Below are 13,404 nucleotides of genomic sequence, written 5' to 3'. Positions count from 1 at the left end.
TTAATAACAGAGCTAATTTGCAAAATTATTTTGAAATGGGGATGACTTTGATTAAGCCAGTGTTGGTTTTGATGACTTGCTGAATTGTCATATGATCTTCATGGGATTTTTAGACTCAGTGAAGAGGTATAAACTGTAGGCGGTGCCTTCTGGGCATAAGTTCATGTAGGGACATAGATCTCATTTCAATTTGGGGTAGAAAGGCTGCATCAAACAGGAAATTTTCTCTACAATATTAATTGTAATATTGTGATAATTTGTGTCAAATTGGTGGGGACGTTGCCCCCATGTTCACCCTGGGATTTATTCTCCTTGTTTTATGACCATAGCAGACAGATTATATTTTTTTTATTTTTTCTTGGAAGTGCACAGCTATGGAGAGAAGCATGTTCATGCCTTGAGAAAAAATGACAAACGCAAGGCTTCTCATGTTTTTGTGTTTGATCAATTTCTTGGAAAGCCACACATACTGCATTTAGTAAATTGCACAATCATGGCTTAATTAAATAAAGAATGTGTCTATTGATCATCTTGCAGTGCATCTTTGTAACCACAAACAAACCAAAGAGAGGACATGTTTTTTTCATGGCAGTGAAGTTCACTTTGGTGCTAGCCTTATCTGATACCGAGTTATACGACTGGTGGTTATGAATTTCAGAGAGGTTTGACTGTTATAATTAGGAGAGTAAAAAGAGTAAAGGTTTATTTTGGTTTCTGAGGTGTTTATTTTTTTCACCCAATTTGGAATGCCCAATTCCCTATACGCTTTTAAGTCCTTATGGTTGCGTAGTGATTCGCCTCAATCCGGGTGGCGGAGGACGAATCCCAGCTGCCTCCGCGTCTGAGACCGCCAACCCGCGCATCTTATCACGTGGCTTGTTGAGCATGTTGCCACGGAGACATAGCGCATGTGGAGGCTTCACGCCATCCACCGCGGCATCCACGCCCAACTCACCACGCACACCACCGAGAACGAACCACATTATAGCAACCACGAGGAGGTTACCCCATGTGACTCTACCCTCCCTAGCAACCGGGCCAATTTGGTTGCTTAGGAGACCTGGCTGGAGTCACTCAGCACGCCCTGGGATTAGCGAACTAGCGAACTCTAGGGGTGGTAGCCAGCGTCTTTTACCACTGAGCTACCCAAGCCCCCTGGTTTCTGAGGTGTTTTGGTTATTTGTTCTTTTGGTACCGCAGTACCACATTTCAATAATGTTTAGAAGAAGTCAATACTGTTTTTAGGCTGGAAGACTAAGATTTTCATATTTTTTCATATGTCCTTACAGGTGAAAGATCGAGGTCCAGAGGCAACACGGCGGTTCTTTAACTGGTTCTACTGGTGCATTAATCTGGGAGCGATCTTCTCGCTGGGTGGAGTAGCCTACATTCAGCAGAACATTAGCTTCTCAATCGGCTACATCATACCTACTGTCTGCCTTGCTGTGTCCCTTATTGTCTTTGTTCTGGGCCGCATGGTTTTCATCACAAAGCCTGCGGACGGCAGTGCCTTCAGCGACATGTTTCGGATCCTGGGCTCGGCTCTCTGCGGACGTGGGCCAAAAGAACCCAGTCTGCTCAGGTAAGTGCTAGATTTAAGGCAGATTTATACTTCTGCGTCAAACATATGGCACAGGCTACCTGTAGTAGCCTGAGTTTTATTTACATCGTTTATCTTTCATAAAAACACTGTATGTTTAAATATCTACAACAAAAATGCACGACAGGATAATTTATACACCAGTGTTGTTGATTATTACCAGCTGTGCACAATGCACAAGCTTGTAAGCATGTCACAGGTGATTTTCAGAAGTGCCCTTATGTTCAGTGGATGAACACCCTTGCCATTGCCCAAATTCATGTTCACAATATACTATAGGATGCTAGGGAGCTGATTGAGATGCACCCAAAAAAGAGATCTGAGGCAGCTTCACATATTGCCAAGATTTTTTTATTGTATTTGGACTCGGGAGCATTGTTTTAATCGGGAACATCTGCTGTTTTTCTATTCTGTTTATGTTTCTTTAAGTTACAAGTGAGAATGTGACATAAAGGTCTGTTTACATCTTATGAACTCGAAAAGCTTCTTTTACTCTACATATATTTGGTATACGAGTGACACAATATTTTTTATATTCTACTTGAGAACATTCTGATCTGTACAATGTTTTGACCACGTATTTGGAATTATGGTTTACAGTAAATAATCATATTTCTTAAATTATGAAAACAGAACACTTCTGATTTGTCTGCAGATTAAAAAGCACATGTTCAGAGTTGGTTATTTTGCCAAATGCATTGTAAAGTACAGCTTCTAAACTTTAAAACGACACCTGTTTTGTGTTAGTCAAGCAAGTAGTTATTAATTATTAATATGATTTGTTTTGTTTTTTTACAGCAGGGAGTGTCAAAATTATGCCAACATATTTATTTGCCACTCAAGAACAAGCAAACAGTATATGCCTGATTTATTTGCTCTCTGCATGGCAGACAACATCTGTAGTAAAAATATGTACCTAAATCTCTACATGTACACATACTTTGAACTCACTTTTAATGCTACAGTAATTTAATAAATACTTTTGAATCCTTTAATTACATTGCTTTTAGTTTTTTTATTAAATGAATTCTGAATTATTTCAGAAATGAAGGCAGACACACAAGCACAGAACCATAAATGCATACCTTAGCTGAAAGATGAAGTTCACTTTAGACTTAAATCAACATGAAATCAATATTTACTTCATTCATACACATTCCTGGTCTTATTGTGAATGATTCATCAGTGCACATTATTTCAAAGAAAACATTTTTTGACGTCATAATCTTTAATCAAAATATAATAATTTGCCCCGACTCTGAATTAACTTTCTTTTTTTTTTGGGTGATGCAACCAAACCCTTTTACTTTTGAACATACATTTTATGGGAAATGTTGTTTTGTTGCACAAACTTGACATCTCAAACTAGTTAAATGCGTACAAATGTGCATGCAGTCAGCACTTTTAAAACATCAAAAAATGGATTAAAAGTATCACCAATATCAGTTTGCTTCCACTATGATTCTTTAATTGACACATGCCCAAATTTAAAGTTGGGGCTCAAAGAAAATCCTGAGCTTCCCACTGGTAATTACAACATTTTTGTGCTGTTCATGCAAAAATTATATGTCAATTAGTCACGACAGAATACATGCTGTTTAAAATTGTCATGAAGATGTTAAATTGTAAATTTATGCGATTCCTCTGTGGGAACCTCCACTCCTGTTTTAGACGGCTCTATTAGTCTGTGATTTTTATCCCTCGTTTTACATCTTTCTCTTTGATCCTCCTCTCCTTTCTGTCTCTAATGTGGCTGCGCTGTTCATTGCGTCTCCATGGCATAAGTTGCTGTCAAGTACCGTGCCCCCTCTCTAAATCAAAGCAGAACAATGGCTTCACAAAAAAAATCCAGATATTAAATATTTTTTTAAGTTGCCCAAATCCTTTCCCTTGTTCGCTCCCTTGCTCTTTTCATGCTTGCTTATTCAAACACAGTGGTACTCAGACTTTGTAAAAGCATAGTTCACCCAAAAATTTAAATTCTGGGATCATTTACTCGCCTTCATGTTGTTTAATACCCGAACGACTTTCTTTCTTCCATTAAACATGAAAGGAGATTTTAGGCAGAATGATGGCCTCAGTCACTATTCACTTTCTTTATAGAAAAGAGAACCAATGAAAGTGACAGACTTAAAATCTACTTTTGTTTTCTTTAGAAAAGAGAAAGTCATATGGGTGTGGAACAACATGATGGAGAGTATTTTTTTTTTGTCTTTTTCTGGGTGAACTATCCTATTATTGTTTTTTAATTATGCCACTTTGTAAAGATTCAAGAATGCATTGAAACCCGTTACAATCATGTTTGCCCACCAGACCAAAGCCAACTCTGCTGGACGGCGCCAAGGTGACATACGGTGGCCGATTTCCAGAAGAGAAAGTCGAGGAAGTGAAATCTCTGGTTAAAATACTTCCTGTTTTCCTGGCCCTCATTCCATACTGGACTGTGTATTTCCAGGTAAGAATTTTATAAGTGAAAGTCCTCCCACATCTATCAAACCTGTTTTGTCAGATATAGTTCCATCAAAATTGGCAATTGGCCATTATATATGCAATGCATTTGTAACCTTTATTTAGTCATAACAGACATAAATAGGCAATCACATAGTTATTTTATTTGTTTGAAGTCTTAAGTTGATGTGCATGCTCCCCCCCCCCAGAACTGATGTCACTTTGCTTAAATTAGTTCACATATACTATATAGTCTAGTCAAAAAAGAGTTAATAATGTTGACATATTATAAAGATGTATAATTTGTCAACATTATGAACAATTTTGAACAGCACACTATATGGTAAATGTGAACTTATTTAAGCAAAGTAAAGTCAAACCCATGGGTGGGGTCAATGAGCATCAACAGGTGTCTTGCAGAAAAGGAGGGGGAGTTTTTTTAAGAGTGGTGGCGATGAACAATGCTGTTGGAATGTCAAATAGAAGTTAGGGCTGGGCGATATGTAAAAATATTTTATCGATTATCGCAATGTACGATTATATCGTAAATCCCCCTGCCGAGTGTTGGTGAATATTCTTGCTTTATTGATTTTGCTTTAAAAATTAAATTCATTTATTGAAACACGAAAAACATAAACAAAAGGCGTTTCTACATTCAAATTGCACTTTAAACTAAATGAAAAAAAAAAAAGCAATAAAATAATGAAGTGATCAAAAAATCGTATTTAACCACCTCCCCAAATCCAAACATTTACCGTCTCCCATGGCACCATTTGTCATCACGCAAGCATCCGTCAATGACAACAGGTGGAAATTACTAATAGCCTACAGATTAAGAACTAAAGACAATTATAAATGTAAAGATAATAATAATAATAAAGCCTAATAAATTCCCGTGTGTTTTCAAAATATTGCTGCCAAATGTGTGTTCTTATTGAATTTGTGTGTTTTGGTAATACAGTTAATGCTGCCAAAATAAAATAAAACTCAATTTTAGGTTCAAGGTGAACAGGTCTTCATCTTTGTTTCTTTAATACAAAGATATTTATTACTGAACCTGCAGAGTTGCGTTCACAATGCATGCCAACCGCGTGGAAATAACGCGAACTAAACTCACAGCACCTACTGAGATGATTGGAGATAAATTGTATCATTCTCACAGATGACATTATTCTTGCAAACAGTTTTCAGATGAATGAAACAGAGAAAAAAAGAGTGAAAACTCTTTACATGCACCTGTTCCATGAGACAGGCTCATTCTGCACACCTCTGAACAAACAGTGAATCAGACACAAGCATTGACGACTATTCTCTGTTCTTAGAAATATAATAAAGTGTGTTTCTTCAAGCACGTGTCTTTGTGACCAACAGCGTTTCTTGTCATGTGTCACTCCGAGACGTCTTACAGGTCACCCGCCTATTGTGTTGCGGGTAGATGAGCAAAATGACTTGCGTAAGGAGCTTGCGGAGTGGATTCAGCCTCATCACATTTTGCAGGTGGCGGTTGCTAGTTTCACACCCTGGGCTACTGTTTAATATATTTGCTGAATTCCCACATCCATGGTTTTGCCATTTCCCGATATAATCGAACATCGTCTGTCAGCAATTGGCATTGGGATCTTTGTAAGATATCGTCAGTATCCGATTACATCCTCCTATCGCCCAGCCCTAATAGAAGTGATTAATAATTATAAGCAGAGATTCTGTCTCTGACATGTATATAGGGATTGTGCCATTTGGAACCTTTATAGGATGGGTGGATTTTAAGCAATTCAGCAGACAGACTTTTTGTGTGCCTTGCTCAAGGGAATGCTTAAAGAAAGGACAAGTAATAAAGACTGAGATATCTACTACTACTAAAGCAGTGTCCCCAAATCAACAGCTTGTGTGAGGCCTGTAACCACTAATTTCGGAAATACGAAATATGTGTGAAACCACTCTAAAAATGTTTTTGAAGACCTTGAAATTCAGGTTTTCAACATTCCCGCTTTGAAATTGAAACATTTTCAAGGTTTGTCTTTTTAATTTTAGCAATTTACAACCACCTTGGAAGCATTTTATTTAATAATTTGTGTTTTACTTCCCCATAGAGGTGGTCACAAAGTTCTGATCTAATGGACATTAAAGCTTTAAAATGAATGGAATCATGAAGAAGCCGCTTAAAGGGATCGTTCACCCAAAAATGATTTTTTTATTTTTTATTATTTTCTCACCCTCATGCCATCTCAGATGTGTATGACTTTCTTTCTTCTGCTGAACACAAACAAAGATTTTTAGGAGAATATCTCAGTTCTGTTGGTCCTTACAATGCAAGTGAATGGTGGCCAGAACTTTTAACCACAAAAAATCACATAAAGGTAGCATAAAAGTAATCCATACGACAGTGGTTAAATCCATATTTTCAGAAGCGATATGATAGGTGAGGTTGAGAAACAGATCAATATTTAAGTCCTTTTTTTTTTTTTTTTACCATAAATATCCACTTTCACTTTCAGAATGTGAAAGTGATAGTGGAGATTTATAGTAAAAACATTTTTTTAAATATTGATCCGTTTAGATTGATCTGGATGTAACTATATATTAAGAATATGGATTTAAGAAATGGATTAAATTAATGTTTTAATTTTAATTTATAGATTGTGAGGAACAGAAAGGAGATTAAATTATTATGATTTATTTTTAAATGGCTTGGATCTGCTGTTCACTCATGTTGATATTGAAATCAAACAAAAAAGCAAACACCTATGTCATCTTAAGATTTCTCCTCCTAATGTTTTAAGATGACTAACAATAGAAATCAATTATGAGATTTCCAAAAGTTAGTAGGTCTGTTTTTATGAGCTATTACTTCAGGGGGTGGCAAATAAAATACCACCAGCATGTATTTCTTTTGGAAAAAAAACAAAACATTTGCACAACTAAGCACATGCATGTCTCCAAATGTTTTTAACTTACCGCGCAATATTGTGAGTAGTGAGTGGAGCAATTCTTTAACTAGGCTATTACTTACCATTCTGTTAATAGGTCAAAGAACTACATAATCCACCCACTCTTGTTAAATTAAAGCTACATATAATTGCAATATCCTTTAAACATTTATTTACAGCAATCAAACTAAAGTCTAAAGCCTTCTAAAGACTAATTATCAGGACAAATGCAGTCTTGACTGTAACTCCATTGTGATGTGTCATATGGCTCATAAAATCAGGACTGTCACAAATTTAACAGGTTGACTGGTTACCTGAATCCATATCCAGGCCTTGATCTCTGAATCAGGATGAAAACATTCTATGTATGTTAACAAATGTAAATTCTACTGCACTTAGGAGGCATTGAGTAATTTGCTGTGGTCAATGCGGCTTTTGTTGTAATAAAAATTTGGTTTGGGTGTGTCTGGATAAGGACTGTTATGTTGTAGCCCATCACACGCAGAAACTAGATTCTCTTCCTCCAATTACGGGGGAAAGGTCACACCTTTTGAGGCTCTGTCACCCCGTATGTTTTGTCTGCTGAGATGCTTGCCAACTGTTAGAAAGGTTACCTAGCACTGTTAGTCCTCAGGGCCTGAATTAAGGTTTGAGTAAAGGACATTGTCTCTAACTTCTAGAAACAAATAATGACTTTTTGCATGAAGAGATATTGGAGAATGTTCCCATGAAGCACCAAACCACAGTTTTAAGGTTGAACTATTGCTAAAAGAAAACTATTGTTTTCTCCTGCTGCCTTATTTTTATTAAGTTTTAATTCTATTAAGTTTTAATAAATAGAAAAGTTTTGGTATAGTGTCTCTACAAGTGCTAAATGGATCATAGCAGTCTGTTCATTAGCACTAAATGAGATTTGAGCATAGCCAGCATGTTTATGTTTTGTTCCGTTGTCTTTGCTTGCAGATGCAGACCACATATTATCTCCAAAGTCTTCATCTGAGAATACCTGGAACTGATCCAAACTCCACAGACTCCCATCAGGTAAGAGCACAGTGATCTCAGTGCCAATCAGCTCAGATCACTTCCAGATTGCCCTAAAACAAAAATGTAATTGGCTTGTTAATAAGGAGTTAAATTATTAAAGGGATTGGCCTCCTTTTTAGTTTTCCCAATAGTTCTTGAGCCACTGTAAGCTACTAATAGAAAGCAAAATATTTCAAAGCCACACAAATTTGGGTCATACAGAAATCGTCACAGTATAATGCGCTCTATATATAACTGCCCACATTTATACATCAGCACTTATTTAGTATTTATCAATTTGACTTGCTAATAATAATAGAGATCATTTATTATTAAGTGCATAAGCAAAAACAGTCTTTTGTTATTGTTTGGGGACTTTTACCATTTTTATCATAGAAATAGTTTAGAGGAGACAGGAAATTGAGTTAATAAGGGATTTGGATGGGAACAAGAAAGGAACTTGCATCTGCCACACAAGAAGCACTGCTTTATGTGTCTGGAGAACTAACCAACAAGTCACTGCTCTGACAAAAGCAGCCTGTTAAATTCTATGGGTCGGAGAGTGGAAATGGTCAGGAAAAAAAATTAATTACGGTGCTGGAAATGCTCTGTTTATGTTGCGTTCATTGCAGAAGAAATTTTAATGTTCTTAAATAAAACAATTAGACCATCAAAATGAATCCATTTACAGAGCTGTATCGTGAACTCTTATTCTGATGGACGTGATTGGGGCAGGACAGATGACAGCGCAGCAGGCGTTTCTGGTCCACCCACACGTGCAAATCAAATATTCAAGTTGTATTTTTATTTTATATCCATTAGAGGATGGCCGATTTATCGGTATTACCGATTAATTGTTGCAGATAGTTGCTTTTTGGAACTATCGGTTATTGGCAAAATGCAGATAGTTGCCGATACTTTTTTATTTTTTTTAAATTATTATTCCTCAGTGTTCCCGCTGAAAACTATGTTTTTAAAATCAAAGGGATGGGATGCAAAGAAAAATGTGACTATATAGGAACGTCCCTCGTCAGCATATACATTGTGTCTCCAACTTAATAATATACTGTATGGGTTATATAAAGCTTAATTTGGTAAATATTTAATTTAGAGCATTGTAACGGAGCCAAGTCTATGTCATTTCAAAATAAGAGTCCCTGGTGTGTTTCAGGCTTGTTTAGTGTTAAAAGTCCCACGTTATGCATCCAATCTTCTTTTTTTTCCTGATTATTATTGGGATTTTGTTTGAAAAATAAACTACATCTGGGATTTTATTCATTTTGGACTCTGGCCTCTTAATGTCTGTGCTAAGAAAATGTTGTAACATTCTATGAATCGATTTAAAAAGCTATTGGACGATTAATCTGCCTTTTCCAAGTTATCGGTATTGGCAAAATCCACTATCGGTCGACCTCTAATATCCATGAGCAATAATCATGAGGAATTTCTGTAAGCTGATTTCTGAAGTCAATAATTTTTTTTTTCCAAACAAAACAAATAATAAAAAAAACAAGCCATTTTCTTGTATTTTGAGTTTCTTTTGAAAAGAAAAACCAACATTCAAAGATTAGTTCGTGTTTTTTTTTTTTGTTTTTTTTTTAAATTTGGAAACAAAACGAATGAAGTTTTTCCAGTACATGGACTAGAAACCTTCACCAACATTATAAGTGAAGTTCAATTTAAAAATAAATAAATGCAGACATTTAGAATAATTTAAATGACTTTCAGGGCTTACCGATAATTCAGTTTTAACATTGGAGGTTATGCCAGGTGATGTTTGTGTGGACCGTGAAGCTGCACTGAGTACAGTCTGTTCAGGACACTCTTTCAGGACTCTGGCACACAGCAGCTAAAGAAATCCTTTAAAAACCAAGGTATTAACTTCAATACCATGACCCTCACTAATCGCAGATTAGCACCCTGTGCCCGCTTTCTAATCTGAAGTTGCTGTTTATTTGTTTTGCTTGTGTGTGTGTGCATGTGTATGCTCTAGGTAAGTGTGTCAGAACTGATGTGCCAAGACTTGAATTAAATCCCCTAAAACGGCTTTTGGTTTCACTTGTTACTAATCCAAAACCACGACTCCTGGTCTTTCTGTTCAACAATGACAATGCAATCATATGTTGCACAATGATAATGACAGTGCATAGGCACAAAATGTAACTGATTAAGCTACTAGTTTGTCGTGTGTTTGTATATGCGTGTACATGTGGTTTTGACAGTCTGACTACCGTGATTTTTTTTTTTCCAGAATGAGAGGCGGAGTCACATGGTAAGGACAGAGGAAGTGCAAAACCACATTGGGGAACTGAAAGAGCTGTAGTTCTCAGAACAAATAGTCCAGTGTTAAATAAAACGGAGAGTGAGAGTGTGACTGAAGGGTTATATTGGGGAGGCAGTTTGTTGTGAAGCACCCAATACTCTTTCAATATAATTTTCCTGATTAAAGATTAAAGTTGGTGGCCATGCTGTTTTCTGCCATCTGTTATAAATATGATATTGAAGAGTCATTGAAAGAACTTGACACGGTGGGTTTTAAAATCTGTAGGCTAAAACTTCCTCTGTCATGAATAAATAAACACAAGCCCAATGTCTTGTAACTTTATATTGCCAGTGAATTATCAATCAAAAGAGATATGGTTCCTCTTACAGTCTGGTTCAGATGGGGAAAAAGTGTTTGGCTTAAAATAGATGAGAAGTGAAAAACATTTTAGCCACATTTGTTACAACAGTTTTGCTGTGCTGATTCTGTACAATTAATAATTACAAGTCTGAACCTTAAAGGAATGTTCCGGGTTAATACAAGTTTAGCTCCATCAACAGCATTTATGACATAATATTGATTATCACGAAAATTTATTTTTGACTCGTCCCTCCTTTTCTTTAAAAAAAGGCAAGATCAGGGTTACAGTGAGGCACTTACAACAGAAGTGAATCGGGCCAATCAGGAAACATTAAAATACTCACTTTTTCAAAAGTATAGCCACAAGACATAAACAATATGCATGGTAACATGATTTTAGTGTAATAAAATCACTTACTAACCTTTTCTGGGTAAAGTTATAGCCAATTTTACAAACCCTAAAATGACTGTAAAAATGATGATTTAAACAACTTTACAGCTCAAATAATACACGAGTTTTAACAGAAGACTTAATGTAAGTGCTTTAATAAAATTATAAGCTTCACATTTCTGCCTGTAAACCATCCAAAAATGAGCCCCATTCACTTCCATTGTAAGTGCCTCACTGCAACCTTAATTTTTGCTTATAAAGAAAAAAAAGAAAAAGATGTACGAATCTAATTAATTTTTGTGGTGATCAACATTATGCCACAAATGCTGTCGATTGAGCTTAACTTGTACTGAACCCGGAATATTTCTTTAAAAGGAAAGTTCAGCCAAAAATTCTTCTAAAAAATTCTGTCATCATTGACTGTCAGGAGATATTTTTAAGAAAATTCACAATGCTTTCTTCTATACAATGAGATCATTTAGTGACCAGGGTCTGGTAAACTCCAAAAAGAACCATAAAATTACTACTAAACTAGATACGACTCATGGATTATATTGCATGTATTTTAATTCCATACAAATGTTTTGTGAGTCCATGAGTCATATAAATTACTTTTATGGTGCATTTTATTTTGTTTTATTTATAGAGCTTTACAGGCCCTGGGCACTATATGATTTCTTTGTATGGAAAAGAGCACTATGGAGATGCTACTAAACTTCTTTTGTGTTTTGGTGCAAGAAGGTATTATGCATTTGGAACAACATGAGGGCAGAATTTAGTGTAATTGAAGACAGAATTTTCATTTTTTGGCTAATTATTCCCTAAATAGTGGTTTGTAGTGCAACAGAAACCTAAATTAGGTGAGATAAACTTCCTGAGCGTTGTTTGTGTAATAGTCACAGGCCTACAGGAGCACATTCGCTCATTTTAGATGCATTTAGTTCAACAGGAGACTTTCATTAAAAACACATTCTACAGTGCATCCGGAAAGTATTCACAGCGCTTCACTTTTTCCACATTTTGTTATGTTACAGCCTTATTCCAAAATTGATTAAATTCATTATTTTCCTCAATTCTACAAACAATACCCCATAATGACAATGTGAAAGAAGTTTGTTTGAAATCTTTGCAAATTTATATATATAAAAAAAAAACAACAACAAAAAAAACAGCCTTTGCTCAATACTTTGTTGAAGCACCTTTGGCACCAATTACAGCCTCAAGTCTTTTTGAGTATGATGCTACAAGCTTGGCACACCTATTTTTGGGCAGTTTCTCCCATTCTTCTTTGCAGGACCTCTCAAGCGCCATCAGGTTGGATGGGGAGCATCGGTGCACAGCCATTTTCAGATCTCTCCAGAGATGTTCAATCGGATTCAAGTCTGGGCTCTGGCTGGGCCACTCAAGGACATTCACAGAGTTGTCCCGTAGCCACTCCTTTGTTATCTTGGCTGTGTGCTTAGGGTTGTTGTCCTGTTGGAAGAGGAACCTTCGCCCCAGTCTGCGGTCCAGAGTGCTCTGGAGCAGGTTTTCATCAAGGATGTCTCTGTACATTGCTGCATTCATCTTTCCCTCGATCCTGACTAGTCTCCCAGTTCCTGCCGCTGAAAAACATCCCAGAGAAATGCTGGAGCTCTGTCAGAGGGACCATCGGGTTCTAGGTCACCTCCCTGACTAAGGCCCTTCTCCCTCGATCGCTCAGTTTGGCCAGGCGGCCAGCTCTAGGAAGAGTCCTGGTGGTTCCAAACTTCTTCCATTTACGGATGATGGAGGCCACTATGCTCATTAGGACCTTCAATGCTGTAGAAATTTTTCTGTACCCTTCCCCAGATCTGTGCCTCGATACAATCCTGTCTCGGAGGTCTACAGACAATTCCTTGGATTTCATGGCTTGGTTTGTGCTCTGACATGCACTGTTAACTGTGGGACCTTATATAGACAGGTGTGTGCCTTTCCAAATCATGTCCAATCAACTGAATTTACCACAGGTGAACTCCAATCAAGTTGTAGAAACATCTCAAGGATGATCAGTGGAAACAGGATGCACCTGAGCTCAATTTTGAGTGTCATGGCAAAGGCTGTGAATACTTATGTACATGTGATTTTTTTTTTTTTTTTTTCGTTTTTTATTTTTAATAAATTTGCAAAGATTTCAAACAAACTTCTTTCATGTTGTCATTATGGGGTATTGTTTGTAGAATTTTGAGGAAAATAATGAATTTAATCCATTTTGGAATAAGGCTGTAACACAACAAAATGTGGAAAAAGTGAAGCGCTGTGAATACTTTCCAGATGCCCTGTATACTGGGTACCAGAGATTTGCTCTGTATTGCATGTAATGGTGTGCAAATCCCCCTCTGTCACACACACACAAGGGTTTCCCCCACTAAAT

General features: G+C 36.7%; 1 protein-coding gene across 1 annotated transcript in view; it reads left to right on the top strand.

Annotated features, from left to right (window-relative positions):
* The window catches only part of LOC127415094 (solute carrier family 15 member 4-like), a 91,428-nt gene that overhangs the window by 3,485 nt on the left and 74,539 nt on the right, over nucleotides 1–13,404 (top strand). Inside the window, exons 3-5 of the mRNA XM_051653645.1 lie at nucleotides 1,290–1,582; nucleotides 3,914–4,055; nucleotides 7,939–8,016. Of these exons, the coding sequence (XP_051509605.1) occupies nucleotides 1,290–1,582; nucleotides 3,914–4,055; nucleotides 7,939–8,016 (513 nt within the window). The remainder of the gene's footprint in view (nucleotides 1–1,289; nucleotides 1,583–3,913; nucleotides 4,056–7,938; nucleotides 8,017–13,404) is intronic.

Source organism: Myxocyprinus asiaticus, chromosome 24, assembly GCF_019703515.2.
Source record: "Myxocyprinus asiaticus isolate MX2 ecotype Aquarium Trade chromosome 24, UBuf_Myxa_2, whole genome shotgun sequence".
Lineage (NCBI taxonomy): Eukaryota > Metazoa > Chordata > Actinopteri > Cypriniformes > Catostomidae > Myxocyprinus > Myxocyprinus asiaticus.
The sequence above is the reverse complement of the archived record's forward strand: the minus strand, read 5'-3'. Positions and strand labels throughout refer to the sequence as shown.